The sequence below is a fragment of the Callorhinus ursinus genome, unplaced genomic scaffold, assembly GCF_003265705.2.
Source record: "Callorhinus ursinus isolate GAN/ISIS: 27379988/994484 unplaced genomic scaffold, GSC_fseal_2.0 scaffold7, whole genome shotgun sequence".
NCBI classification, from domain to species: domain Eukaryota; kingdom Metazoa; phylum Chordata; class Mammalia; order Carnivora; family Otariidae; genus Callorhinus; species Callorhinus ursinus.
Genome location: NW_027397069.1, coordinates 68260766 through 68287265, shown reverse-complemented (window position 1 = coordinate 68287265; position 26500 = coordinate 68260766). Strand labels below are relative to the sequence as shown.

The following is a 26500-nucleotide window of genomic DNA, read 5'->3' as shown; positions in this document are numbered from 1 at the left end:
TAAGGCAATCCTGGAGTCAAGCTTTGGGAATACTTTTTTTTTTTTACTTGAAAAATAGGTTCATGCAGTGGAATTCAAGACAGAAGACTGAGCTGAATCCTCTAGGCTTTCATGTTAGATCACAGATCCTGTGAGATGAGATACACAGGTCAAATTCCACGGTTAAGTCTAGCAGTGCTCTCTAGCGTTACTTGTGGGTCCCAGTAGCGCAAAGGAAACGCGACTCAGTTTTAAAAATCTGCATTTGAAGGGCGCCTGGGCGGCTCAGCTGGTTAAGCGACTGCCTTCGGCTCAGGTCAGGATCCCGGAGCCCCGCATCGGGCTCCCTGCTCGGCGGGGAGTCTGCTTCTCACTCCGACCCTCCTCCCTCTCGTGCTATCTCTCATTCTCTCTCTCGCAAATAAATAAAATCTTAAAAAAAAAAATCCGCATTTGAAGCTTAATTTCCCCATTTACTAGCTGCATGACCTTAGCCTTCCTTCATTGTTGCTCCTTAGTATCCTCAGGCGAAAAAGCGGAAAACCCACAATCTACCTTGCAGGCGCGGTGTGTGCATTCAGCGCTGGGTCATCTAAGCGATGGTGCTGCCCTGATGTGGGACAGATGCCCAGTCACTGCCATCTAGCAGAACTGCTTCCCCCCACTTCTGCCAGAGAATATTTTGCTGAGATATAATTGCAAAGACATTCCATTAACTTAATCTGCATTTCTGAGGTTGCTGATGAAATAAATTAATGCAAACGTAACTTTTATATGCAATAGGTCCTTGGTATCAAACTACCGCTAGGAAAAAAAAAATGACTTGATATGAACTAATTCAGATTAAAATCACTGTTTCTTATAGATCCAACTGGTCTATCAAATAACCCCAGAGAACAAGTCAACCCATTCAGGTACCCAGTGATGCATTTGGTATTTTATTCATCTTGAGGAGTTTCCCTGAGGCAACAGGGGGCTCAACATCAGCGATCCATGGGAACACCAAGATTTTCTAAAGCCACAGCCAGCAACTGATAACACCTATCCTGAAAAAATTTCCAGGCCAGAATAGTTTCTGCCCTTCTTTATGGCATGGAATTCTGGAGATTTAACTGAGTAGTTGTTCACGTGCTGGAAAAAATCCAGCAAAGTTTCCTGCGGAAAATTCTGGCACAACTTAGAGAGATCCCTGTGGTTTATGCGGAGATGGTGTGCTTTCTCATCCAGGAGAAGCCAGGGGGAAGAAGCCGCCCTTTTCATGACATGAGGTAAACCCCAGTGCCTGCTGTTTCGTTTCCAAATCATATGAATCTTTGTCAGCACCCTAGAAAACCAATACTCCTGACCCTTATCAGAAAGAAGCTTTGACCTCAAAAAGCCACCAAAATCACAGCTGAGGGGAGTGTTATATAGAGAAGATCCCCTTAAAGAATATGCCATCCACACTCTCCTCTCTGCACTGCCCATTCCATCCTCCCACCAAAAGAAACCAACACAACTGAGCAGTTAAATAAGACACAGAAAATAATAAGAGTTATTGGAAAGTTTAGGGGGGAAATGCTAAGAAAAATATTTTGCTATACCATTATCTCCACTGACATCAATGAATTTTGCACTGGGAATGAAGAAGCTAGATTAAAGAAGTTGATTAAACAAAGGAAAGAAGAAGTAGAAGGAAACTATTTCCAAGGAACTGGACACTGTGAGTATACCATCATTCTTCAGTTAAAAGGAAACTAGAATCTCATAAAGATTAATGGAGGTGCCAAGACTATAGTTTAACAGGAAAACTAATAGGGAAAAAGGAAAGTGAAATATTTATTCCTCAAATGCTCTGAAATCACATTAGGCCTTAAAACATTTCTTTAAAGCAATTTAATTGTCCATATACCTACCTGAGTCATAAAGATCTGACTAACACTTTTTGAGTATCTACTGTAGGTCAGCACTTTCTCCATTTCACTGGCGATATACGTAAAAATGTAAAATGTAAATACGTACATATCCATATACACTGTCACACCATGTGAAAATCGGGTCTGCTCTTCTCAGCAAGTAGCTCAGAGTCACGTTGCCCAATTAGAAACAAATCCACAGCATACTTTATTTCCAAGGGTGGAGTGCTAGAATTTAACAGGGATTCTCCCCTTGTGAAGCTCAGATGGGGATCAGAACTTTCCACTGTTTGCCATGGTAGCCTAAAAGTCTGGTTGAAACAAATTATTGTCCCCTTAGTGAATTAGGTGGTCTGTGAACCACTGTTTTCATCAAAATCCACTACAGTATACAGCAGTCTCCCCTCATCTGCAGGGACACGTTCCAAGACCCCCAGTGTATGCCTGAACCACAACAGTACCTAACGTGACATATACTGTGTTTTTTCCTATACATACACACCTGTGATGCAGTTTAATTTATAAGTGGGCGCAGTGAGAGATTAACAACAATAATGCATAATAAATAGACCAATTATAACAACATACTGTAATAAAAGTTATGTGAATGCAGTCTCTCTCAAAATATCTTACTGTACAGCACTCCCCCTTCTCCTTATGATGATGGGAGATGATAAAATGCCTACATGATGAGACGAAGTGAGGTAGACGACATGGGACGTGTGACAGAGCATTAGGCTATTAATGACCTTCTGACCCTTCATCAGAAGGAGGATCACTTCTTCTGGGCCACAGCTGACCTCCGGTGAGTGAAACAATGGAAAGCAAAACCACACATATGGTAGGGGGACTACTGAAATCATGAGAGGCAAAGAGATGTCCTTCTGTCAGGAAAATTATTAATTAAATAACAAAACAAAAAACCATGCAGACCATGGAAGTGGGCTTTATCACATGCTTCTTTATTAGAATAAGCTATCAAGCATTGTGGTGTAATACCCCTGAAAGACCAGTATGTGTACAAGGACCCAGGTGAACACCAAAACTGGTATTATTCTTGCCTGAATATTTTCTTCACTGTCTGTCTGTCCTGTATCATCTGGTAGGTGGAAACAGAATAGAACGTTATGACTCGTTGACAAAAATCCCTTCCCTCCCCACGCGCCAAACCTCTACTGGAACGCCCATATCCAGACCGTTCTAAAACATGACTCTCCATTCCACCTTCGCTTTGTTACGCAAAATGGAGTGTTTTCTTGGATTTCAGGGGGAAGTGGGAGTACAGTTTCAAGTAAATGACGGCTTTATTTTGCAATCAAAGCCAAAGCCCAAATGAGTGAGGCTCTTTCTTCAAAGCTACCTTGCTGGATACCAACAGAGCAAACTTTGCTCATGGGACATTAGGAAACTGACGGCCTTGCCTATCATTTTTAAGACTGAGAGAAGACTCTTATGTAGAGTCGGACTAAAAGCATCATTAGAAAACTGCTGTTTTTTATTGACCTAAGTAAAAACAGTGTTCTTATTAGTTGAATACAACTTCAAGACAAACCTCAGTTCCTCTTCCTTCCAGATACCACCCCTTCCTTCACCTCTACTATATGGAACTCCAAGAGTTATGCTCTGTAAGAAAGGGGACTTAGCCAAGTATAAATCATGAAACATCTATGTTTTTCCACTTTTGATTTAGAGTCAGTAATCTCCCCAGTTCAGCTACTAACTAGTTCTGTTGTGGCCATGGGCATGCCCTTAAGACTCAGATTCTTCATCTCCCAACAGAGGGGGATGGCTTCCGATTTTTAGAATTCCTTCCAGCCTAAAAATTCTATGATCCTGAGATTACAGTAATTGATACCAATGTACAAGTTAGAAAGCATGTCAAAAGAATTATGACTAATAAAAAGACAAATAACAAAGTGGACAAAGGATTTGAATAGACCTTTTTCCAAAGAAGATTTATAAACGGCCAATAAGCACATGAACGATGCTGGAAAAAATGCAGGAAAACGCAAATCAAAACCACAGTGAGATACCACTTCATACTTCCTAGGTTTTATTAAATTAAAAGACAGACAATAGGGGTGCCCGGGTGGCTCAGTCGATGGGCATCTGCCTTCGGCTCGGGTCATGATCTCAGGGTCCTGGGATCGAGCCCCGCATTGAGCTCCTTGCTCAGTGGGGAGACTGCTTCTCCCTCTCCCACTCCCCCTGCTTGTGTTCCCTCTTCCGCTGTCTCTCTGTCAAATAAATAAAATCTTTAAAAAAAAATACAGACAATAACAAGTGTTGGTGAGGATGTGGAGACATTGGAGCCCTCATATATTGCTGGTCAGATTGTAAAATGGTACAATCACTTTGAAAAACAGTATTGCACGGGGCACCTGTGTGGCTCAGTTGGTTAAGCAACTGCCTTCGGCTCAGGTCATGATCCTGGAGTCCTGGGATCGAGCCCCGCATCGGGCCCCCTGCTCAGCGGGGAGTCTGCTTTTCCCTCTGACCCTCCCTCCTCTCATGCTCTATCTCATTCTCTCTCTCAAATAAATAAATAAAATCTTAAAAAAAAGAAAGAAAGAAAAACAGTATGGCAGTTCCTCAAATGGTTAAACACAGGTTAAACATATAACCCAGAAATTCCACTCCTAGGTATCTATCCAAGAGAACTAAAAACATACGTCCACATAAAAACTGGTACACAAATGTGCACCTACAGCAGTATTACTCATAAAAGCCAAAAAGTGGAAACAACTCTATCAATGATGACCGTATATCTGTACAATGGAATATTACTTGGCAATAAAGAGGAATGAAGTACTTATACATGCTACTACTAGAAGACCCTTGAAAATATGCTGGTGCACAAAGGAAAGACCTTTGAGGACACAGGGAGAAGGTGGCTGTCTACAAGCCTCCGAGAGAGGCCTCCGAAGAAACAAACCTGCCGACACCTTAAATTTGGACTTGCAACTTCCAGACCATGAGAAAATAAATTTCTCTTATTTAAGAACCCAAAACAAAAACACTATGCTAAGTAAAAGCAGCCCATTACAAAAGGCCACATATTGTATGATTCCATTTGTATGAAATGTCTAGTATAGGCAATTCCCAGAGACAGAAAGGACATTAGTGGTGGCCAGGGGCAGGGGGAGGTGGGGGCTGGGGAGTGACTAATACTGGGTATGGGGTTTCTTTCTGAGGTGGTGAAAATGTTCTTAAAATTAGATCATGGTGACAGCTGCCCAGCTCTGAATGCATTTAAAAAGCATCAAATTATGCAATTTAAAATGGTGAGTTTTGGGGCAGCTGGGCGGCTCAGTCGGTTAAGCGTCTGCCTTCGGCTCAGGTCATGATCCCTGGGTGCTGGGATCGAGCCCCGCATCAGGTTCCTTCCTCAGCGGGGAGCCTGCCTCTGTCTCTCCCTCTGCCTGCCGCTCTGCCTACTTGTGCTCTCCCTCTCTCTCTCTGTCAAATAAATAAATAAAATCTTTAAAAAAAATAAAATGGTGAGTTTTATGGTATGAGAATTTTACCTCAATAAAACTTAAAAAAAAAAAACATGACTAAAGTCATCACAGAGATAAGTGGAAGACACAGAATATGGAACTATTTTTAACTTTGCTGCCACACATGACCTCATCAGTATTAGATTTTATACTAGTTATTTTTCCAGCTTAAAGCTTTAGAAGCCTGATTTTTGAAAAATCACTTTTCCTTCATGCTTGATAACATCACTCTTTATGTATTAGAACTTTTACAAATATATTGCAAAAAACTCATTGTTGCCCCTAATTACAACCTTTTAAATTTAATTTGATGTTCATTTTAAGTCATTTCTAATAGCATACTTTGAATTTTAACTATTTAAATTGGAATTCTAACAAACTGAGTCACATTGAAAATTATGTTGTTAGAGCTCTCTGAAGAAACCTATTGGTGTTTCCTTTTATATTAAAATTGATCTCTCATTTTTTTTTTAGTGCAAAGCTTTGTATATTAGATTTATTTCAAATGAGATGCATCTGTCTTTGATTTTGCATACCACGTTTTCAATAGTACATAATCCTACATGATAAATGACCTCTTTATCTAAGTATAAATCCCCAAGTATCATGTTTCCAAAATTTGATTTTAAGACCATGAGCCTTTACCAAGGTTGTGTGAGGTTAATTAAATATAATTCATAATAAAAGAAGATATTCTTTCCCCAAGATGTAGGTTATTAAAAGCTTAAGTCTCACAGACTAAATTTTATAGACGCTTTCTGGTTGGTGGCAAGGCTGAGAGAAAGGTTAAGAATGCAATTGCAGGTGAACCAAATTTCTAGAAACTACCACAATTTGTGTTTGGGCTGTTAATTCTTACAGTGCTTCTAGTGCTTAATGTAAAGCTACATCTTGGTCTCAACCTCTGTGTTGTGCCTCTATTATAGTATTTGCAAGGTAATATGAAGTGTACATTATAACCGAATGCACTGTTAGAATGGCTGTCTTAAATGAAGACCACACCACAAGCTGACAGCGCACACTTTGATGGAGAGCATTATAACGTACGTACATATTGCTCTCGTTTGTGGCATGATGGAGAAAGACCGAAGGGTTCATATTCTATCTACCAAGAGACCACATCGAAGATAGAAAAGCCAGAGGGATTTGCATGGCAGCCACAGAGCTCGAACCCCACGATTAGGCATGATATTAGTTTTCAAAATGTTATTCCCCCCCCCCCCCGCCACAAAACAATTGGCATTAAGTCAAGGAAAACCCTAAAGAAAAAAGGCTGTTAACCTAAATACATGTACACACCTATCTATTTGGATGCACACACTTTTCTCTCAGTGAAAACATCAAGTTTGTTTGAGGGGTGGGGGGAAGCAGGTAGAGTAGTGAAAGAGGTTTGGGGGTGTGTTTGAATTGTATTCTCCATTGTTTTAGGCTTTAGGGAAAGCTCTTTTTGGCTGGGATTTGGAAATTGACATGTATTTGGCAATAGCACTGACTTACTGCCGAGTAATCCCTTATGTTGATAAGATTATTTGCAACTTTTGGACAGTCAAATACAAATAATCTGCAGATGCACACACAGTCAAATACAGGCTATTTCAGATCAGGGTAACTGTGTTATTGATCTTCAGGGTCCACAAAGCACTGGATGTTGAAGTAGCTGCTGTCCAGCAATCATACATTTAAGTTGTAGAAAGTTGCTAATCCCAGGGACTTGCTTTTGTCTTTTACATCTTTACATGATGTTAAACTCACTATTTCACCGCACGGACCTGCGACAAGAATTCACTGGCTTCTTGCTTTAGAGTTTTTGCTATTCAAATAGAAAATTTTAAATAGTCCTTTACATAGCACTTATGTCTTGAATTCAATGTAAAAAAAACAAGTGAAGAAATTACTTAAATGTTTAATTTCAGCAGTTGGTGTTGGCATTACCCTATAGATAGGTTCATTTGAATAATTCTGCTGTAGTGTATTTTAAAGCTGTCTTACAATTTGTATTTCAATTGTCAGTTGACAAAACCCCTAAATAGCTTTTGCAGTGCAAGGTACAGAGGACACCACAGTATTAGCAAGTGATGTGGCCGATGTCTAAAATAATCAGAACTTGGACCGTCTGCAACCTACCCATGTGTGAGTTATAGGCTTTGCTCATTTTTCCTTTATAAAAGTTATTTGTAAAGAGAAAATTCTATGTGGTTTAAGATGTTTACCAAGAGAAAAGTACTCTAATAACCTCGACATTCCTACTATCAATGTTTACGAGGGGCACGTCTTCAGTGTACCTCTCTGAGCTTTTTCCTTGACACTGGCTTCTCAGAGGGTCATGGTTTAACAGGGCGCCTTCATTTATCATTAGGCCTGTCACCGGGCTACCATCAGGAGCCTACCCTCCCAATGACCTGTACCCGTGCACAGCTCCTTTTCATGTGACATCAGAGTTAATTAAGGTTAGTCAGTGAGAAATCTCCTGCCGACCAAGGAGGTACCTTTTCCAAAAAAATGCTCTACTCCCACACTGCTGCTCTTTTATTGAACGAGTTCAAAAACCACCTCCACAGAGCTGTCTAACAACAGGTCATTTCAATATACCATACAATGTCATGAAAGTTATCTGAGTTGCCTGGAGCAAGGGTCAAAATCTGGTTGACAGGGCACGAGACATAGCTCGTAAAGTATTTAGTGGAGAAGTCTGATAGACCTTCATCTGGTGATGCAAAGGGAGAGGAACAGAAGAATGTTCACACCCTAAAAATGCATAAAGATTTCGTCTGTTAGGTAGTGCTTCCCTATCAGCAGCAGGAAACGCGTTATATTTGGAGCATATCACCACTGGCCTCTGTTCTACCCAGTGTTACTGTTCAGAGGACTGTGGGCAACTTGGCCTGATGCCACCTCGTATAAAATGGATCATAATCACCAACAGCCCACTGCTATTGTTCATGTTGATTTACAAGTTATTTCAGCCCAGAATGTATTCATTTTCAGCCTCTGAACACCTGAAAATTCAGAATGTATTAAACTTCAGGTTATGAACCCTTGAAAAGAGATTGCTCAGTAGAGGTGCCATTTCAATGAAAACGCATGCAATATATGCAAGATTAAAGACACAACACTTGGTTTAATGGAAGCAACTGTTTTGTTAATCTTTCAGCACTTGGTGCATCCTCTTTGGAATCACAGTGCTCTAAAACAATGCAGTGTGGTCTGTGACAGAATGCTTACAGGCAAGAGAGCATTTGGATAGAGCTGCATTATTAGGAATGGTAGCAGCATTAATAAAATGCTCGAAGTGTCTTAGCATCAGCCTTCTAATCTCTCATCTCTTGTTTAGAAATCCAAGTTTCTGTTCTGCCAAAGGTATCCTCCATATTGTTGTTAAATAAACATTACTCCTGAAACTAACGTAATGTACGTCAACTATACTTCAAACAATTTCTAAATGGTTAAAACCTTTATACAAAAGCAAACAAACAATGATCAGCCTGGAAGCATAGTACAGTGTGTTTGCAACCCACAACTTAAAACCTAAAGTGTTCCCCTTTCTGCATGACATTAGGATTACAGTTTGGTCTACTACCAAATATTTTATCAAATGTTCTGTGTCCATTAGTGCTCATTGTCAAAGGACCAGGCATCTATGGAGATGATGGGAGCAGGTACCCGAATTTCATGGACATGTTATTTACATAGATCCCTGTGGGTTCCATCAGAAAGGAAAGCATCCCAGAGAAGATGTGAGAAACTTTTTGTCAATTCAATATAGGACCTTGCCATAGAACGGTTAAAGCAGAACAGGAAGTGGAACTTGTAAATTGTAGCGTAGCCACTACCTATATGTTATCACACACAAATAATCTGCAGATGCACACACAGTTGTTCTTTCTGGGAAAAAAAATGAGTACACCATGGAGTTGTATGCTGTGATGATATTAAGTAACCATAAAAAGGCACTGTGCTGAGGTTTTAATTCTGAATCCAAAATAATGCCTTAAAATATGTGGGTAATAAAAATCAAGAAGGCGGGCACCTGGTTGGCTCAGTCGTTAAGCGTCTGCCTTCAGCTCAGGTCATGATCCCAGGGTCCTGGGATCGAGACCCGCATTGGGCTCCCTGCTCCGCGGGAAGCCTGCTTCTCCCTCTCCCACTCCCCTTGCTTGTGTTCCCTCTCTCGCTGTGCCTCTCTCTCTCAAATAAATAAATAAAATCTTTTAAAAACATAAAATAAAATAAAATCAAGGCGGCTAGCAAGCAAGTAGGCAGGCAGGCAAGAGTGCACCTTAACTCTAGCTATCCAGCAAGGAAAAGACAAAAATGTTACTATAACTAACCTGTGTTTGGTCTCTTCTTTTCATATATTCTTCAACTCTGTAATCTATTACAAATAATGACAAAATAGCATTTGCTTTGCATATAAAAACAGGAGAAATAAAACAAGATTGGCAGGCAGAGTGTGATAAGATTCTCACGTTAATTGTAGGCTCACACTGATCCAGTTTATGAAGCCTAAACTACACAGAAAACTTTTTCTGGAGCACTTTAAACAGTCTATAAAGGAGGTGCTTTATAAATTCCCTCCCTGAGAGGCAAGTTGAGAGATCTCTGCCTTTGTAACCAATAATATATACAAACCCTTTGACCTTTGAGATTTAAATGGCCAAGTGTGTGTGATGAAGTTATCCATCATAGGGGAATTGAGTTTTTGAAAGCGATGTTAGCATACTTTCTAAGGCTCATTAAAACACTATTCCTGACCATTGTGTTTCTGTTGTCAAACTCAGTTTCCTTCTAAATTAAACAATTCGAAATACAATTGCTTTCATTACGCATATTTTGGAGACTTATCCGCTTAGACAATGGATGGGTATGATGACTGAACTGTTCTTTTTAATTCTGGCTTCCTTTGGGGTGCCTGGGTGGCTCAGATGGTTAAGTGTCTGCCTTCGGGCTCGGCTCATGATCTCAGGGTCCTAGGATCAAGAGCCCCGCATCGCGCTCCCTGCTTGGCGGGGAACCTGCTTCTCCCTCACCCTCCACTGTTCCCCCAGCTTGTGCTCTCCTGCTCTCTCTGTCAAATAAATAAATAAAATCTTTTTAAAAAAAAAAAATTCTGGCTTCCTTTAATTTCCATGTTTTCTTAAGACTTGCTTAATTTACACAGTAATTATTTGTAATCTTCCTAAGATTTCACAAACTTTTAAAAAATCTTACCTCAGATGGAATAATGTTCTATAAATTTTGCTGAGAGCCAAGATTCCGGAAGGGAAAGTAACCCACTAAAGGCAGGACGCTTCCAGCAGAAGTATAGCCATTTTTAAAGAAATAATTTAGTGAGTGAAAACCATTCAGTAAAATAAACGCTATATGTGATAGCAAGGGCTTCCTTACAAATATCCATAAAAGACTTTAAAGTCATTTATACCCCAAACCAGGAAAATATTAATTCTCAGGGCATTTTTACTCATACACCCTCATTAACCTAATCTAGAGTTTTGTTTCTAGAAATACCAGGTCTGTTATCATCCAAGATATCACACCCTTGATGGAAGAAAAAATAAAACACACCCGTTTCTGCTACCAGTTGGCCATCAACCTAACAGGCTTTATTCTATTTTTTTAAAGGATTTATTTATTTATTTGAGAGAGACAGAGAGAGCACAAGGGGGGTTAGGAGCAGAGGGAGAAGCAGACTCCCCGTTGAGCAGGGAGCCTGATGTGGGGGCTCCATCCCGGTACTCTGGGATCATGATCTGAGCCGAAGGCAGACACTTAACCAACTGAGCCACCCAAGCATCCCTAACAGGCTTTAAAATAACTTATGAATCAGCTGACTCTGGAGGACGAGCCCAAAATCAATAAGCAGAAGTTACATAAAACCAGAAGGAAGAACTCTGTAGAAAGGCAGGAAGGTCCCTTGTCCTGGAGCTGTCCCTATAAAGTTAAGCCACCAACTCCCCAAGATGAGACTGATGGACTGTGTGAAGGGCTGGACTCCCATCCATGATCCCAGCAGTATGGGAACTTGTTCCTCTCATTTATCTAACCTTCTTATCTCTCTTTTACTGCCGCCCAACCCTGGTTTTCCTCCCAGCACATTCCCGAGAGGACCCCTTTCTCTCACCCCTCCCCTTGTAGATTTCTCTGATCTTTAACCTCAGCATTTATTCCTCCATGTAATATTTTCAGCATATACTAAGAGAAGGATACAATGATAAACAAGACACACAAGACCGCTTTCTTTGAAGTGCTTATAACTTGAGGTGGATGACTGATAAAGCAACATGTAGACATATATAATTTCCCAATTCCACATTACTTTCTATATAAACATAAAATTACATTATATTTGTGTGTTATCATAGCAAAGCACCAGATGTAGGGAAGTTAGTCCAGCCCCGGGAGTGAAGTACATTTTCACAGAAGAATAGCGTTGAAGGTAAGACCCGAAGAATGAGTGTGTATTTGCTAAAGGAAACACTTGGTTCTCTTTCCTTTCTCTTTCAAAGACTTCCAAATTTTCAAACCTCTAAACCTTCGTTTTTACTTTTAGAGAACTGTTTTCCTTTACCAAATACCCTTAACTCTCTTGCCCACACAACTCTGCTTTCCTTGACCTCTTTGCTGAGAGGCAATGCCCCGGTTTGCTTATTTTTTAAAATGGGGGATTTATCTGACTTTACTTGCCACTAGAATAAAAGCCACCAAAGAACATTCTCTAAAGATCTGCCCAGGTCATGCTGTGCTTTTGGAAATCATGGAAGAGGAGAAGCAATGAGAGGAATGAAAGAAAATGATGAGTTTCCATTCGCGTGATTACATCAGCCAGGACCGAACTTGTCCCTCCTCTTCACCCCTCTCCTCTTCCTAGCTTACCCTGGGGATGGTGCAGAGCCAGGAGGAAATAGCTGCCAACCCAAAAGTCCTTATCTAAGACAGCAAAAACAATAGCAGGGGCAGTAACATCACCTAATATCTTTAGGCTGAATTGGTGTACCTAGAAATTCAGGTTCCCAATCAACAGTCTGTCTTCTGGGCTGTTTGGGAACCTTGACCAGGTAAGAATTTCCCAGCAGGAGGGCTCATTTAAAGAAAAGATCTCTTGGGAACCATTTCTCTAGTGGATGGGCAGCTTAAATCCTCATTTTGAATCCTAAATCTAGATTCAATTCAGGAGAACATGGCCAGCTCAGCCAAAGACAAGAAAGGGGTCACTGGAACCAGAGGATGCCCACAAGGAAGGAACAGAACATCACAGAGGTGCCGGGAGATTGACTGCCAGCTCTTGGACAGATTTCTGCCAACCTCCTTCAACCACACTCCCACACGGGTTCTTAGAAAGTGAACCAATGTGGAACTATGATTCCTACAAGGGTCTCTGAGAACCAGAGGAATGACGAGGATACAGTTTCAGTCAGTTCAATCAGCATTTATTGAGTGACTACTGTGTACCAGGTACTGTACTGGATTCAGAGCTGGGAAGATGAATCAGAAACAAGCACTTCCTTTTGAAGGGCTCTCAGCCCTGAGCAGCCTCTTAGGTCATGAGTCATCGAGAAGTAGATTAGGTGAATACGAAGAAATGTAGAAGATTATCTAAGTCAACAAACAGAGATCACCTCCTAACTATGTATAGCTTGTTTTCAAAGACATGGTTTTGAGGGAGTCATAAATTCTTCACTAACTTAAATGATTCACTTCAGTAAAATTCAGTTAACATCACAAACTACATTTTTTCAAGGGCCAACATATAGCACAATGAACACAGCCATGTTTATATCTTGAAATAAAATATACTGGGCTAATTGATGATAATTGCTTGAGCACCTCTTAAGTGAATATGTTAAAATATTCTAAAATAAAATAGTCTTCAAAAAAAATAGTCTTCTGCACATGCCTGAATTCCGTGGAAAGTTGCACATAAACCTAGAATGATGACTGGTTATGAAACAGGCAACAGGAGAATCAAATTTGTTATGATCCATGCTTTTCCTTATGAAATCACAGCAGAAAATACAGCATTCCAAAACAGTCTAAGAAAATACATTCCTTAAAAGAAATTTCCCATCCCAAGTTTTCCCTTAACACTCTCCCGAAATGGTGAGTGAGTTATTCCAGCAAGACAATCCCATGCCCATCTGCTTGGACTCTGCTTTATATCCAAAACAACTCAATCTCAACATTTTAGAATTTCACTGCCCCTAAAAAGAGCTAGCCAGATATAGAATCACTAAGCTCACTAAGCTCAATGTCAACCGAGACAGACTAAGGTGAGATAGAAATTCCTGAAATTCAGCATTTGTGTTAGTTTCCAGACTTCCCCATTTGCCTTCCAAGTGACTCTGTGCGACAAATACTTTGCAGAGGCTATTTCTCATTTACCAGTTTTGAGGACAGGGAAAGGGATAGGGGAGTGTGTGGTAGAATCGCTGCTAATTTGTACATCAAGGACGTGTGTCAAATATTCCCTAACCTTCCAGAAGTTATAGGTACACAAGGTCCATCCTGGGACAATACAATTGCTCAATTCCCATGCAATTTTTTTTTCTCTAGTTCTAGTAGAATTCCCTATGGAAAAGATTTCAAAGCTATAAACATTTCCAAAGAACAGAGAACAAAAATCTGATCCAGCAGGAGATATTAAGTGGAAAAGAGAGTTAAACAGTGTTTTCCAAAAAGAAAACAATACCATTAATCACAGGCAAAATGCCATAATGAGAGTTTACACTGCCTTTTCAAATTGTTTGCAACCTCCTCTAATACAACCCTGCTTTCCCAAGTGTTTACATCTACTTTTGGTTGCTCTAATGCCAATTTAGAAAAAGAAAATAATAAAAAAATCAAACAATTTATATATCACCAGTCCTGATAATTTCCATCCAAGGCATATATATCCATTGGGCTACATTTTCCACTGTTGGCTTGGAATGAACGATAAAAGGTTGCAGGACAGGGTTTTTCTCAGATTTGGATGAACATAGCCATATTCTGGTATTGAAAAGTGTCCCTCTCTAAGTCTTTGATCAAAGAAGAAGTAAAAACATTTTTTCCTCTTTCTCGACTTCTTGCAGGTTTGAAGATCTGAAAGGAATGATCTAGCGGAGGAGGAGAGACCCAAGGCACAACAGGGCTTGAAAGAAATGCTTCCATTTTTGATAATGTTATGAGGACTGTTGATCAACAAGGTAGATCATCTGGAGACGTAATGTACAACATGGTGACGATAATTAAGCCTGCTGTATGTTTGAAAATTGCTTTGGAGAAAGAAAGAGACAAAGAAAGAAAAAAGAAATGAAAGCCTGTGCTGTGTCCAACCTACACTGAAAAGTAACTCCCTCTAGGAGAATGCTCTCAGACAGTTGTGCTTTTCTCACAGACATAAAGCTATCAATTCTAAACCCCAGAAGCCAAACTCTTTGGTTTTCCTTAACTCCTAGATTTTGTCATTCAAGATATGCTGGGTACATGTCGGCGGAAAGAGTACCAATTTCAAAATCAGAATGATCTGGTTTGAATCCTGGGCTGGACTCTCATAAGGGTGTGATCCTCAGCAAATCACCCAGTTTCCCTGAGCCTCGGGGTTTTCAATCCATAATAAACAAAGTTAAAAGTGCACACATTGGATAATTATGAAGAAGTTCATTTGAGCTGCCATATACAGAGCCTGTGCTTAGGAGTGGCTCAGTACATGCACCCTCCTCCTCCCTCATTGTGCATGGGTCCTTCCCTGTACTCCAGTCTCATTAAGAAAAAGCTCCAAGTCTTTGAGGTTTCTGGGATCTAAAAGGTGCACAGAGAAGAAGTACACATTTGATTCCTGGAAGCAATCTGGCAGAGGGCAGCCCCAGCTTTTTCAGAGGACCTTCCTGATGAGAATGTTTCCAGAATCAAAGTGCTGGTTTGGCTCATCCATCCTTCTCTGTAATCTGAATTAGTATGAAGCCACATATAGGAGAGCAGTTTGAAAACCCATATAAAATCATATTCTTAAGAAACACAGACAAAGGGGCTCCTGGGTGGTACAGTCGGTCAAGTGTCTGAATCTTGGTTTTGGCTCAGGTCATGATCTCAGGGTTGTGAGATCCAGCCCCATGCTGGGCTGCCCCCTCCGCAGGGAGTCTGCTTGAGTTTCTCTCCCTCTGCCTCAGCCCCTCCCCACCGCTTTCTCTCTCTCCAAAATAAATAAATAAATCTTAAAATAAAAAACCATGTTCTTATTGACGTTGGGGATCCTTTTCGGACTTGAGTTTTTTGGAAGGTCCTTGATCAGAAAACCCATGTGATTACAATCCCATCTTAATGGAGGCTTCGCTGGTGTCCGCCACACGCAACGGTGGAATCTCCCAAGGCTGCTTCAGGCTGGAGTAGCGGCAGCATCTCACATTCTTGGGAGATGGCAAAACGCCAAAGAGAGAGAGTTTTGAAAGAAGGGGAAGACCAGCACATTCTCATCGATGCTCTCTTTTCCTTCTCCCTTTTGTATTTAGGCTGTCCAGCATGGCAGGCGGAGGGGGTTTGGGGAGTCAGGCACATCAGACTGGAATAATCCCAGCTTTACTTACCGCTTCTGTGATTGTAGGGCAAGTCTTTACTTTATGTCAGCCTCGGTTTCTTCATATTTGAGAGCACTGTACCTACCTCTCAGGATTGAGTCAAATCATACATGTAAGTCAAAGTGCCTGACAAACTATCGGGGTTACCTTCCTCCTTCCTTCTTTCCTCAAAGCATGCGGCCTCCCCACAGCCTCCAGAAGAACGTGCTCCAGCAGAGATCCCCTGATAGAAGTACAACTAAGCTGCAGGGCTGCCCACGCTCAGAATCTGAGCATCAGCAGTGCTCCCTTGCTGGGATCACGGTACTCTGACGTGGCATGGCACCTTAACCAAGGCCTATGTACCCTAATCATAGCATTTATGAAATAGAAGCTCTTCCATGGGACCAGCTGTCCCAATCACGGGTAGTGTTTAGGAGGGCCAAGGGATTGTTCACTATTATTTTACTGGCCAAGTGCGAGCCTAATAGCTAGACTGAAAAGAAAAAGCTAACCATGCTAACGGTGGGGGGCGGGACGGGGGGAGTGGATTGAAAAACACGGCCACAATATCGTGCGGCTTTCAAGAGAGGAGCCCGTTTCCGCACCCCTTGACTCGGGGTTAGGACCTTCCTTTACCAATAGGATGTGGTAGACTGGTGTTGCAGGAGTGGCAAAGTCCAGGCCTCCAAGGGCCTGGAGGCTTCCACAGTCACCCTCTTGGACCACCGCCCCTGCCTGCATGTAAGAAGCCTGAGCAACACCACTGGATGGCAAAACACCATGTGTGGAGGGAGACCCGGTGATAGCCGGCGCTAGGTCCTAGTGGAAATGCCAACTGACGGCAACTGCATGAGGGACCCAGATGAGACTCGCCCAAGTTCCTCAGCCACAGATTCAGGCAGGCCTAATGAATTATTGTTTAAGGTCATTTGTTTTGGGGCAACCTATTACATAGCAATAAATGACAGATAAAAATGCAATCCTGACTCAGCCCCTCAGACAGTGATTCAGTAGTGGGAGTGCGTGAAAGATATGTTCTTTCTATATTTGAGCATCAAGTGCCCAAATGGAGTACACATACCATTCGGCCTCGAATGCCCCATAGGTACCCTCAGATGCTCTCAGGGAAGGAGATGCTGCTTGGATTCTTGATGTTTCACAAGGAAGTTTCCAGCACACGGTTCCACACAAGGGGAGGCCACCTCTGTCTCCAGCCAAGCAGAGACTCTTCCCACGAATGGGGACAGATCACGAAAGTCAGCAGAACCAAAGGGGAAGAATTCAGCCACCCAAGTGAAGGACACTGATCCTAGCAAAGGAAATACAGGCCAAGCAGCTCAGTTACGGACGCAGAGCATCATGAGGCTTCAGGCCGCATTGCGCGGGGATCCTGGAGGGTAGCAGGGCAGGCCCGAGGTACGTGGGCTCCCAGGACAAGTCAATGGCACGACACCTTTCAACAGGACTGCAGACATTCACCAGTGTTTATATAGGGGAAAGTCTGAGCGCTCTGAGGTGTAAGGCAGCGAAGACTACGATTAGCTCTATTGTCTACACCTGCAATTCAATTCCGGCTCCTAACTCACATACCCCACCTGCCAACCGGATCCAACTTTCCTCAGAAGGCAATTTCGCCACCTCCATCAGTTGCATGCCCCAAGCACTTTATCCTAATATTCCTTCTGCCACACTACTAACACATACTCTTCCCGGCAGGAATTCTTGTAAATAGTTTCCTCTACCTTGTTATATGTCTAGTGATGACTTAGAGCCTTTTACAGATTGGCCCATGGGCCTCCCAGGTGGCCAGGCCTCTCAAACCAGCCCCTAGGGCAGTGGCTCTCAAAGTGTGGTCTCTGGATTAGGTGCATCAGCCACACATGGGAACTTGTTTGAAATGCAAATTATTGGCCCCGCCCACCCCAGGCCTACTGCACTAGAAACTCTGGGGTGGGGCCCCGCACTCTAGCTAGCAAAGCTCTCCAGGTGATTCAGATGGATGATAAACTAGGAGGTTCTTAACCTTGGCCGCCCACTGAAATCATCTGGAAGCTTTAAAAATTACTGATGCCTGGCTCCCACTCAAGAGATTGTGATTAAATTGGTAAGGGGTGCAGCCAGGGCAAGGGATGTTTCAAAGCTCCCCAGATGATTCTAATGTAGAGCCAACTCGGGGGACCATGGCCCTAGCAAAAGGCAAAGGGTTTCACAGAAATCAGCTGGCAGACTAATTACTAATCAGGGTTTTGCTAAAGGTGGCCTTGAGTTTAAGCGGTTTCATATTTGTATATAATGAAAGTGAAGGCTTTTCATTTATATAAGGTTCACTTCAGGCCCCTTTCAACACAAGCATCTGATCATTGTTACAGCTTTGCTAGTGGGGACCACATGGGTGGGTCTGTAGCTTGAAAGGAAATCAATTCACACTCCATCAGTTAAATGGGTTAGAAGACCAGGCTGATGAAAAGTGCCTGTAGGCACTGAGGTAATCTGTGAAATTGACAAAAGCATTTGCCAAGATTTGCACTACAAGACAAGGAAGAACCACTACAAACACATTGAATGTCAAGCCAGTAAGAAGCACACACAAAAACTGTTATCAGGGTAGCAGGACACAATAGGACAGTGATGCTTCCCTGACAACTAAGATTCCAGAGAAGGACACTTAACCTTCGTTGCTTTATGTCACCAACTAATCCTGTTCTGAAAGCAAATACCTCATAAATCTTTTATTTATGGCTGAAACCTATTAAATTAACTATTTAATGCCATTTTTACTATTTTTCACTGAGTCTGTATTTTCTAAGAACTTGATCTTGCCCACCCATGATTTGGTTAACCATGGTATTCTCCAAGACCACCACCTCTGTTTCCTGTGATTACAGGTCCAAGCCACGTCAAGATTTTATAGAAAGAGCCTTGAAGAAGGACACAGGTGTCCCAGAGAAGACGGGCCACAAGCACAATGTGGGAGCCAGAAGAAGCTGCTGGCCACCTGGGGGGATGAAATCCAGCTTCGGTGGCTCTGAGTCCCCAGTGAAGCATCAGGACCAAAAAGGAGAGGAATACAGGAAAGAGGGATCTCAGAGAGTCGAAGATCCTAGCTGATTTCCTACATCTTAGCCACTTACTGCAATGTCATCATTGCAGACCAACATTATCACTTGGGAGCAAGCCTTCTAAGGAATCCACTGTAACTGAGGCCGACTGGACAGGTAGGAGCACATTAACATACTGGGATAAATTCATATCTGGCCCTGAGAGCTTTCTTTTTTGAAATGGTAGTGTGGTGACATCACCGATTCGTTCCAGCACTTACTGAGGGCCTCCATGCCAGGCATTACAATAGGTGCCAGGGATCAGAGAGCAAGGGGACAGATACATAAACAGAGTAGTCCCGATGCAAGGTGAAAGAAAACAAGTAGAAAGGGGCACATATAAAGGTTCTATAGAAGAGGTATACCTATAGGAGAAGAAACCACAAATCCCATCTGCAGCTATAAGGAGGAATGCAAAGAGATGGTGATTTCGGAGCTTTTGAAGGCTTTTGAAGGCAGGGGAGGAGGAAATGCAGAAGGAGGGAAAGGGTCTTGCAGGCAAACAGCATGAACACGGAGTGATGAATGCAGCACAAGGCCCATCGTAAGAATGGTGAGTAAGTTCTTTGGGGGGAAGGGTTTGTGTAGCTGGGTCACAGGGTGTGTGGAGGGAAGTGGTGAGAAATGAGGCTAGTCATGTAGGCTCCAACAGTTCAGACACAGCAGTTCAAAAGAAGGGTCACAAGGAGAATCAGTTTGCTCACCAAATCTATCAGTGTACTACTAAGCAGCCATAATTTTGGTATTCTTAATCTAAACCCCTTGTGGGCTCTAAGAAAATAGAGGAAAATTTCACATTTGAAAAAGACGCCAGCATTTAAAAAGAAAGCTGAGCACTGTAATAATGTCATTCAACAAATGTCTGAACATCTCTACTCTGCTTGGGGTGGAGGAAAGACAGAAATGAAGAAGAAATGTTATCTGTACTGGGAACATCAGGTTCTATGCCTGGGTCTGCCACCAGCCAGCTACCGAACTTGGGGCGTGGGGGGGGAAACCCACTGTTCTGGGTGGGTTTTCTCATCTTTGAAATGAGTGTCTTGGATCTATGAGGTTCCATCTAGCTCTCACAACCTGTATGTCTGAGAGACAAGATCAGGTCTCGCAAGGAGCTCAAAATCAAGGCAAGGAGCAATAATCAGATATGGCTCTCAGGCATTTAGCTTACCGAGACTGATGGGAAATCCCCAGGAATTCTTGACATCCCCCCACATCCGCCCCAGCAGCAATGCAGGAAATCTAGTCCACTATCTTCAGCAGACTCAATGGAACCATTTCCTTAATGAAACCCCCCTGCAGTCCCAGATGCTAAGCCAGAGGCTTTCCTCTCAATCCCTCCCTCAATTACCCCATTCCTCCCATTTCCTTCCCCTCCCTCAATCTGGTATAAAATCCAGTAATGTCATCAGCAGCATGCAATTTCCAAGGCACCCAAGTGTGTGAGGAATCAACAATGATCCTGGAAAGCATTTGGCAAGAGATCTTGTCATTCCTTACAAGCCTCACCAGTATACTAAGACCAGTGGAATGGCAGGCACTATCCTGTTCTATTAAATTATTTAAAGCAATGCAACAGATGCTTTTAATGCTTTTAACCATTCCTCATGATATATTTTTGTTTAAAAAAAATAAGGTCTGGTGTCGTTTCACATGTCTTTCCTCTCCTCTCCACAATGACAAATACTCCGAAAAGTTATATTTACTTGATATCCAATAAACTCCCAACCGTGCAACTGTACCAAAAACCTAACGCCAGCAAGCTTTGCATTTAACACCCAAGTGCCAAGAGAGCTTCTTTCACTTTCTCTCCATTCTTATGCCCACTCGCATACACATCTCAGTTTGTTCTTGCTTTGCAGAACTTCCCAAGCCAGAGTAAACAGCCACAACCTCACAATAGGTGGGATACCTTCCTCCAGGACACTGCATTTTTTTGGTCAATATAAAACCAAATTTTTTTGCAACATATTTTCAGCTACTATATTACATACGTTCAAAGTAGATTTAGAATGTCTCAATAATTTTTGGTAAGGAGAACAAAGTGATTATTTGGTTTGTTCTAGAAGATCATATAAAACAGGTCCACTTTTAAATAAGAGGTTTAGTATCCCTGTTGCAATCTGAAATTTTTAGAATGAAGTTATTTTTGAATCAAATTAAGTGAAAATTAATTTAAAACAAAAAACAAAACCCAAGAAATTCTTCTAAATTTAATATGATTGATGGCCTTTTAGAAGAGGTAACGTAACCAGAGTTAGGAAGTAGAGTTTACTTCCTAGGGTTACATTCTGTTTGGAAAAAAGAGAAAAAAGCCCATGATTACTACTGGTTCGGACAGCCTCTAACAGCTTAGCTCTTGCAACCCATTAAAGAGCAAGTTAACCAGCTGGTGGATGAAAAAGAAAATGCAATGTGATTACTGATAGCAGGTGACGCCCAGTTCATCATTACAGGCTTAGCTCTGGCATTATTGGGCTTATCATCCATTTTATATGCAAATGTATAAGGGCCAGAGAGAAAGAGAGACACACCATGTTCAGCCTGTTCCTTGGAACCATTCACTGACTCCGGTTTCTCTTCATATCGCATTCACCGAGTCTTAAAGAATTGGAAAAGGGCATTAGAAATAGGCATCTTTTCTAACTTCTGACTTTCACATATGAAAACGAAAAATCCACTTAATGATCCCCAGCAAAAAAACTGGAGAGCCCGTTATAGAATTTTCAACAGGGAAAGAAAAAACTTAAAATAACAATAAACAAGTAAGGTAAAAATATTAAGGAACTAGAGCAGGTGACCACCTACAGTCCATCTGCAACATGATCCATCAGGTGGAAAACTCCCAACGTGGACTGCCAAAGGTGCTAACTAATTAATAGTTCAAATATGCAAGATAGAAAAGCTCTACCAAAAAAGTGTGGCTTCCTAAACCTTTGAGAAAACAACAAAAATTGTCATGTAAAATTAACTTTATTATGAAAGATTTATTACATTCTATTCTATTTATTACATTCTATTCTGAGTATTATTTTCATGCACATTTTAACTTCATATTATTAATGTAGATTTCCCTCACAAGATTCAGAAGTGATGCATTTCCGTTAGTTACAGCAAATTGTAAATATCAGCTGCTCAAAAACCCCCCAAAAGGGGGGACAGAAAAAAGGGACTGTGGCTTTAATCATGGACATGATGCCTTAAAATAAGAAAATGAGACTTTGAGCTAGAGTAAGGGAGGTATTCTTTTTAGAGGGAAAGATCGCAATAAAGAGACCTTGAAAATATCTGTCCTCTTAATTTCTCAGGATATTTGGAAGAAGGTAAATGTAATCTTTAGGGGGAAAAGCATTATTTTTTTGTCTGACTGAGCCTCTGATTAAATTATACCTCAGTGCATGCACATCCATTAACACACAAGCTCAAAATATTAATAACTCACAAATATTCAAAGGCTATATAGCACCTGAAGGAGAGCAGACTCCTGATAAATCCACAGAGCAGAAACTTGGCCTTTTTCTGGACACCATTTCCCGGAGTAGCCCCTGAGTTCAGTTTGAAAGCCCTGGTGGCGATTTACAAGGTAGGCAGCTGATTGTTGTAGTGTGAGTTGTCTGTTAACCAGCCAGAAGCCTGTGATTTACAAAGCCATGCTTCAACAATTACACACCCGACCACTGAAACAACAGTCCCTATAACCCAGCAGGTAAAGCGGTTCTCACCTTACCAATGTTTTGTCTTGCTTTCTTGTTATAACACATATACTTTTTTTTTTATCACAAAAGAGTCCCAACATCTCTGCCTCATTTAAGTAAAATAAAATCTAAAAGAAATCTCAAGAGAACCTTACTCAGGTTTCTGAAAAGCTTGCACGGATCTAAATTGCTCCTCATCACCAACAGCACTATACTTCGCCGGTCAACCACGTTTTTGAAACAAGAGTAAAGATGTGTATGTGTGCAGCAGAAAAGCCAATGAAGCATATACTTTTCCCTTCATTTTTTGGATTCGCAAGAATTTACCTAGATTTACCTTTACATAACAGGCAAACGGTCTTCAGAAGTTACTTAAATGCTCTGCGCAATTATACTTCAATATAAGTGACAAAGAAGCAATATTTCATAAATATAGTTATGTTACCGACTTTCTCAATCTATAGCAAGTTCTCAGACATTAGGACTTCGCCTGCCTCTCAGTTTAATGGTTTCGCCAATCTAATCGGAACTGTTACTTGTTTTTTAGAAACCGACGATCTAATTAGTCTTCCCACTGAGAAAGAATATTTTTTTAACAGTTAACTCCTTGGGGGGTTTAACAAGCATTTTTAAAAACGCTCAACCCTACTGACTTTTTCCTTCCCTGGAATCACTGCAATAACTTTTTTATGTTACCGTACTTTATTTCATATATTACCTTTTCTCCAGGATGCTTAAAAGAAAGGCGCTCTGAAATATGGCTCTCTGCGCCCAGGGGGACTGAACCGGAGTCACTCAGCCCCAATGGGCAGAAAAGGCAAATCTGGGCCCTTAAGTCCCTTCGGGCTTTGACGCCGTGGTGCGGGGCAACCTCCACACTAACCACTCCACACAGGCGGTATAACCTCCTGGCCCCGGACTGTTCTGCCGCCTGTTTTTCGAATTCCCGGCAAAGGGGCGGACCTCGCCGATTCCTCAAACTGCATCTTTTGGTCCAAAGCGTCCTCTCTCTCTTCTCTCGGAACTTAAAGACTAGGCCTGCAATTCTGAAACTTAACGGTATTTGGGTTCTCGACTGCCCTGGTCAGTCAGGTTCACTCAGGTCGGCGACCTGGGCTGGACCGGCCGCAGAGGCCCCACCCGGGTGGCTGCGCGCAGCGCGCTCGGCCCCGCGGTCGCCAAGCGGCGGGGAGGAGTTGAAGCTGCCGGAGCGTTCCCGGGGGGCATTTGGGCCGGGGGACCCCAAGTGGGTCGAAGGACACGGGCTTTTGCTATCTCCTGCGATCCGTCCGCTCCCGGCAGGCACGCGACCCCCTGCAGTGGGCTCTCCTCCCCTAGGGAGGCACGACGTCGTGGCCGGTGCCCAACGTCGCCAACGCCCGGGCCTCAGCCCAGCCCCCAGGCAGACTGGCGGGCGTTCTAGGAGCCTCTGCTCGGGGCTCCGGTGGGCCCTGCCGACCGGCGCCAGGCCGCCTGGGAGCAAGCGGTGGGGGTCAGGCAGGTCCGGGTGCGCGGTGCTGCCTGGGCCGGGAGACCCGACCTGGGAGCCGGGCAAAGAGGGTCGGCGACTCCAGCCGCAAAGGGGCAGCCCCAGCGCGGACCAACGCGGCGCCAGCAGCCGTTCAGGGCAGCGATGCCCGCGGACCTCCGCCAGCTGCTCTCTGAGGCGTCGGCACTGCCTGCCCAACGGAAGAGAAGGGCGCCACGGCCCCAGGCGTGCCCACGACAACCAGCGGCCCAGGTTCCCGGCGAGGCTCGCTTCTCGCGGCTGCAGCTTCACCTCCCCGCGTGCACCCGGCCCCAGCCCCAAGGGTGTGCCCGCCTGCCGCCCCAGCCCGGCGCCGCGCGGGCCTCTGGCCCCGACCTCGCCTCACCTGTAAGCAGCAGACCGCCAAGCAGCGCGCACAGCAGGACCCCGGTGTCCCAGCAGCTGACCATGGTGAGCGCGACGCGGCCTGCTTGCCCGGTCCCCGCGCTGCTCGCGGGCCACAGACCCAGCCGCCCGAATCTGTCTTCTCGCACTCCGGTCCTCCGCCGCGAGCGCCCCTCTCCGCGGCTCCAGCCAGGGAGACCACCACTTCCCCGGGTAATCCTCGCAGCTCGGCGTCCTCTGGCCGCTGCGCTCCAGCCCCGGAGCCCGCTCCGAGCTGCTGCCGCCGCCACCGCCGCCGCTGCCGGGGAGGAGCCGCAAGGAGTGTCCGCCCGGCGCGCTCCGAGCCTTCTGCGGACCTCGATTAAGAGGAGCCGAGGGCGGGGGCGATTTATAAACTTTCCCCAGCCCACTTCCTACCCCGGCACCTCCTTCCAGTGACGTCAAGGGGTCCCCCACCCCTCATCCGCCTCCCCACCTACCCTCTTCCTCCGGGACCTGATTCCCTACGGCTCCGGAGAGGGGCGGGGGCCGCCGGGGGAGGTGGGGGCGGGTAGCTGGGCCCCGAGCGCGCGTCGGGACCGAGTGCGAGCGCTCGTGGGGAGGCGGTGGCTACTCCGCCGGGAGGCGGCCCCGGCAGGTTCAGGGTCCTTGCTCCCGGCCCTCCTGCCCGGGTCCCCTCCTCCTTCCCTTAGCGCTCAGGAAATCCTTGCAGTCTTCCTCCCTCCGCCCGGCTTACTCAGCCTTTGGGGGCCGCCCGAAGCAGGGAAGGGGGACCGGGCTGGAGCTCGGCCGCCCAGCTCCGGGGGCGGAAAGTCCGATCCTTGGGAAGCTGGCCGCGCCTCCGCGACGGTGTCCCTGGCACGGAGGAGTGAGGCGCAGTCCGGTTCCCTCCTCTTCCTTGTTCTTGCCGCCTGGTCTAGCCGCCCCAGACCCCCCAGAATGTCCCCAGACGTCTAGGAAGGCGCCGGAGACCCTCTGCACAGGGACTGGACCCGGGAGCATCCGAGGGGACCCGACGCTTGCGCGGCACCTTCGGGAAGACAGAAAACCCTCTCAGGTCCCTGGGGAGTACGTCTGTGTCTCTTTGGGCCGCATGGATGCACCCGCCCAAGTCATTTCCTAAACCCTCTGCTTCCTAGAAGCAAAACAACGAATAACATCATGATACCTTTTAAAAAGCCGAGGCGTGAAACTGCTCCTGCAACTTGTAAGGGCCGAGCACTTAAGCCTTATTTCCTAAATGCTCCAGAACAAAATCTTTCTGACGGCAGCTTGGTACGCAAGATGAGTGACTGCTGCTCTTCCAACAGAACCCGATGACATTAACTTGAGGCACTAGATCATTCGCGATGACACTAATTCCACCTTGTTCCTCAATTATGTCTCCATTACCTCAAAGGCTGAAACCGTCCGAGACTCCACGGAGCAGCCCAGTCTTGTCTTTGTAAATACCGCTGGTTTGAAAAATAGTTATATTGGAACCGGCCAGATGGTTGGTCTTGATAAAAGGGGCTGTGATGGCTCCTAAAGGGAACCAGCGACTCTTCCCTGTAGGACTGGACTACCTCCCCGCCTGCGAAGGTTGGGCAACCCGAAGGTGCCACACCTACGGGCAGCTGAGCGAGGACAGGTTCCTGCCACCCGCAGCCCCATGCGGGCACCTCGCCAACCTACACCTGGCACCCGGGAGCCTGAGTCGCAGCCCCTCGTGGTTCAGAAGAAAAGAAGACGTCCTGGAGTCACTGCTCCCCTGCCGGCTTCACCAGCCCTTCCTATGTTTCCAAGGTTCCTCACCGCTCCCTCCTGGCTCCTTTCCTCTGCCTCCCCCAAACCTGGCTCCTGGAAAACCACAGATCATTCCATGAACAGTTAGTAAATACAGATTGCTGGAAGCTGACCCCTGATCCTTCTCCAACAGGTCCCTGAGCCCAGAT

General features: G+C 44.2%; 1 protein-coding gene across 3 annotated transcripts in view; it reads right to left on the bottom strand.

Moving 5' to 3' along the window:
* The window catches only part of FLT1 (fms related receptor tyrosine kinase 1), a 171687-nt gene extending 146540 nt beyond the window's left edge, over positions 1-25147 (bottom strand). Inside the window, exon 1 of one of the 3 annotated variants that reach the window (XM_025875119.2) lies at positions 24568-25147. In XM_025875119.2, coding sequence (XP_025730904.1) covers positions 24568-24631 — 64 coding nt within the window. In that variant the 5' untranslated portion in view covers positions 24632-25147. The remainder of the gene's footprint in view (positions 1-24567) is intronic. The other 2 variants (XM_073894741.1, XM_073894742.1) reach the window with 2 other exon arrangements.
* Positions 25148-26500: the final 1353 nt, after the last annotated feature.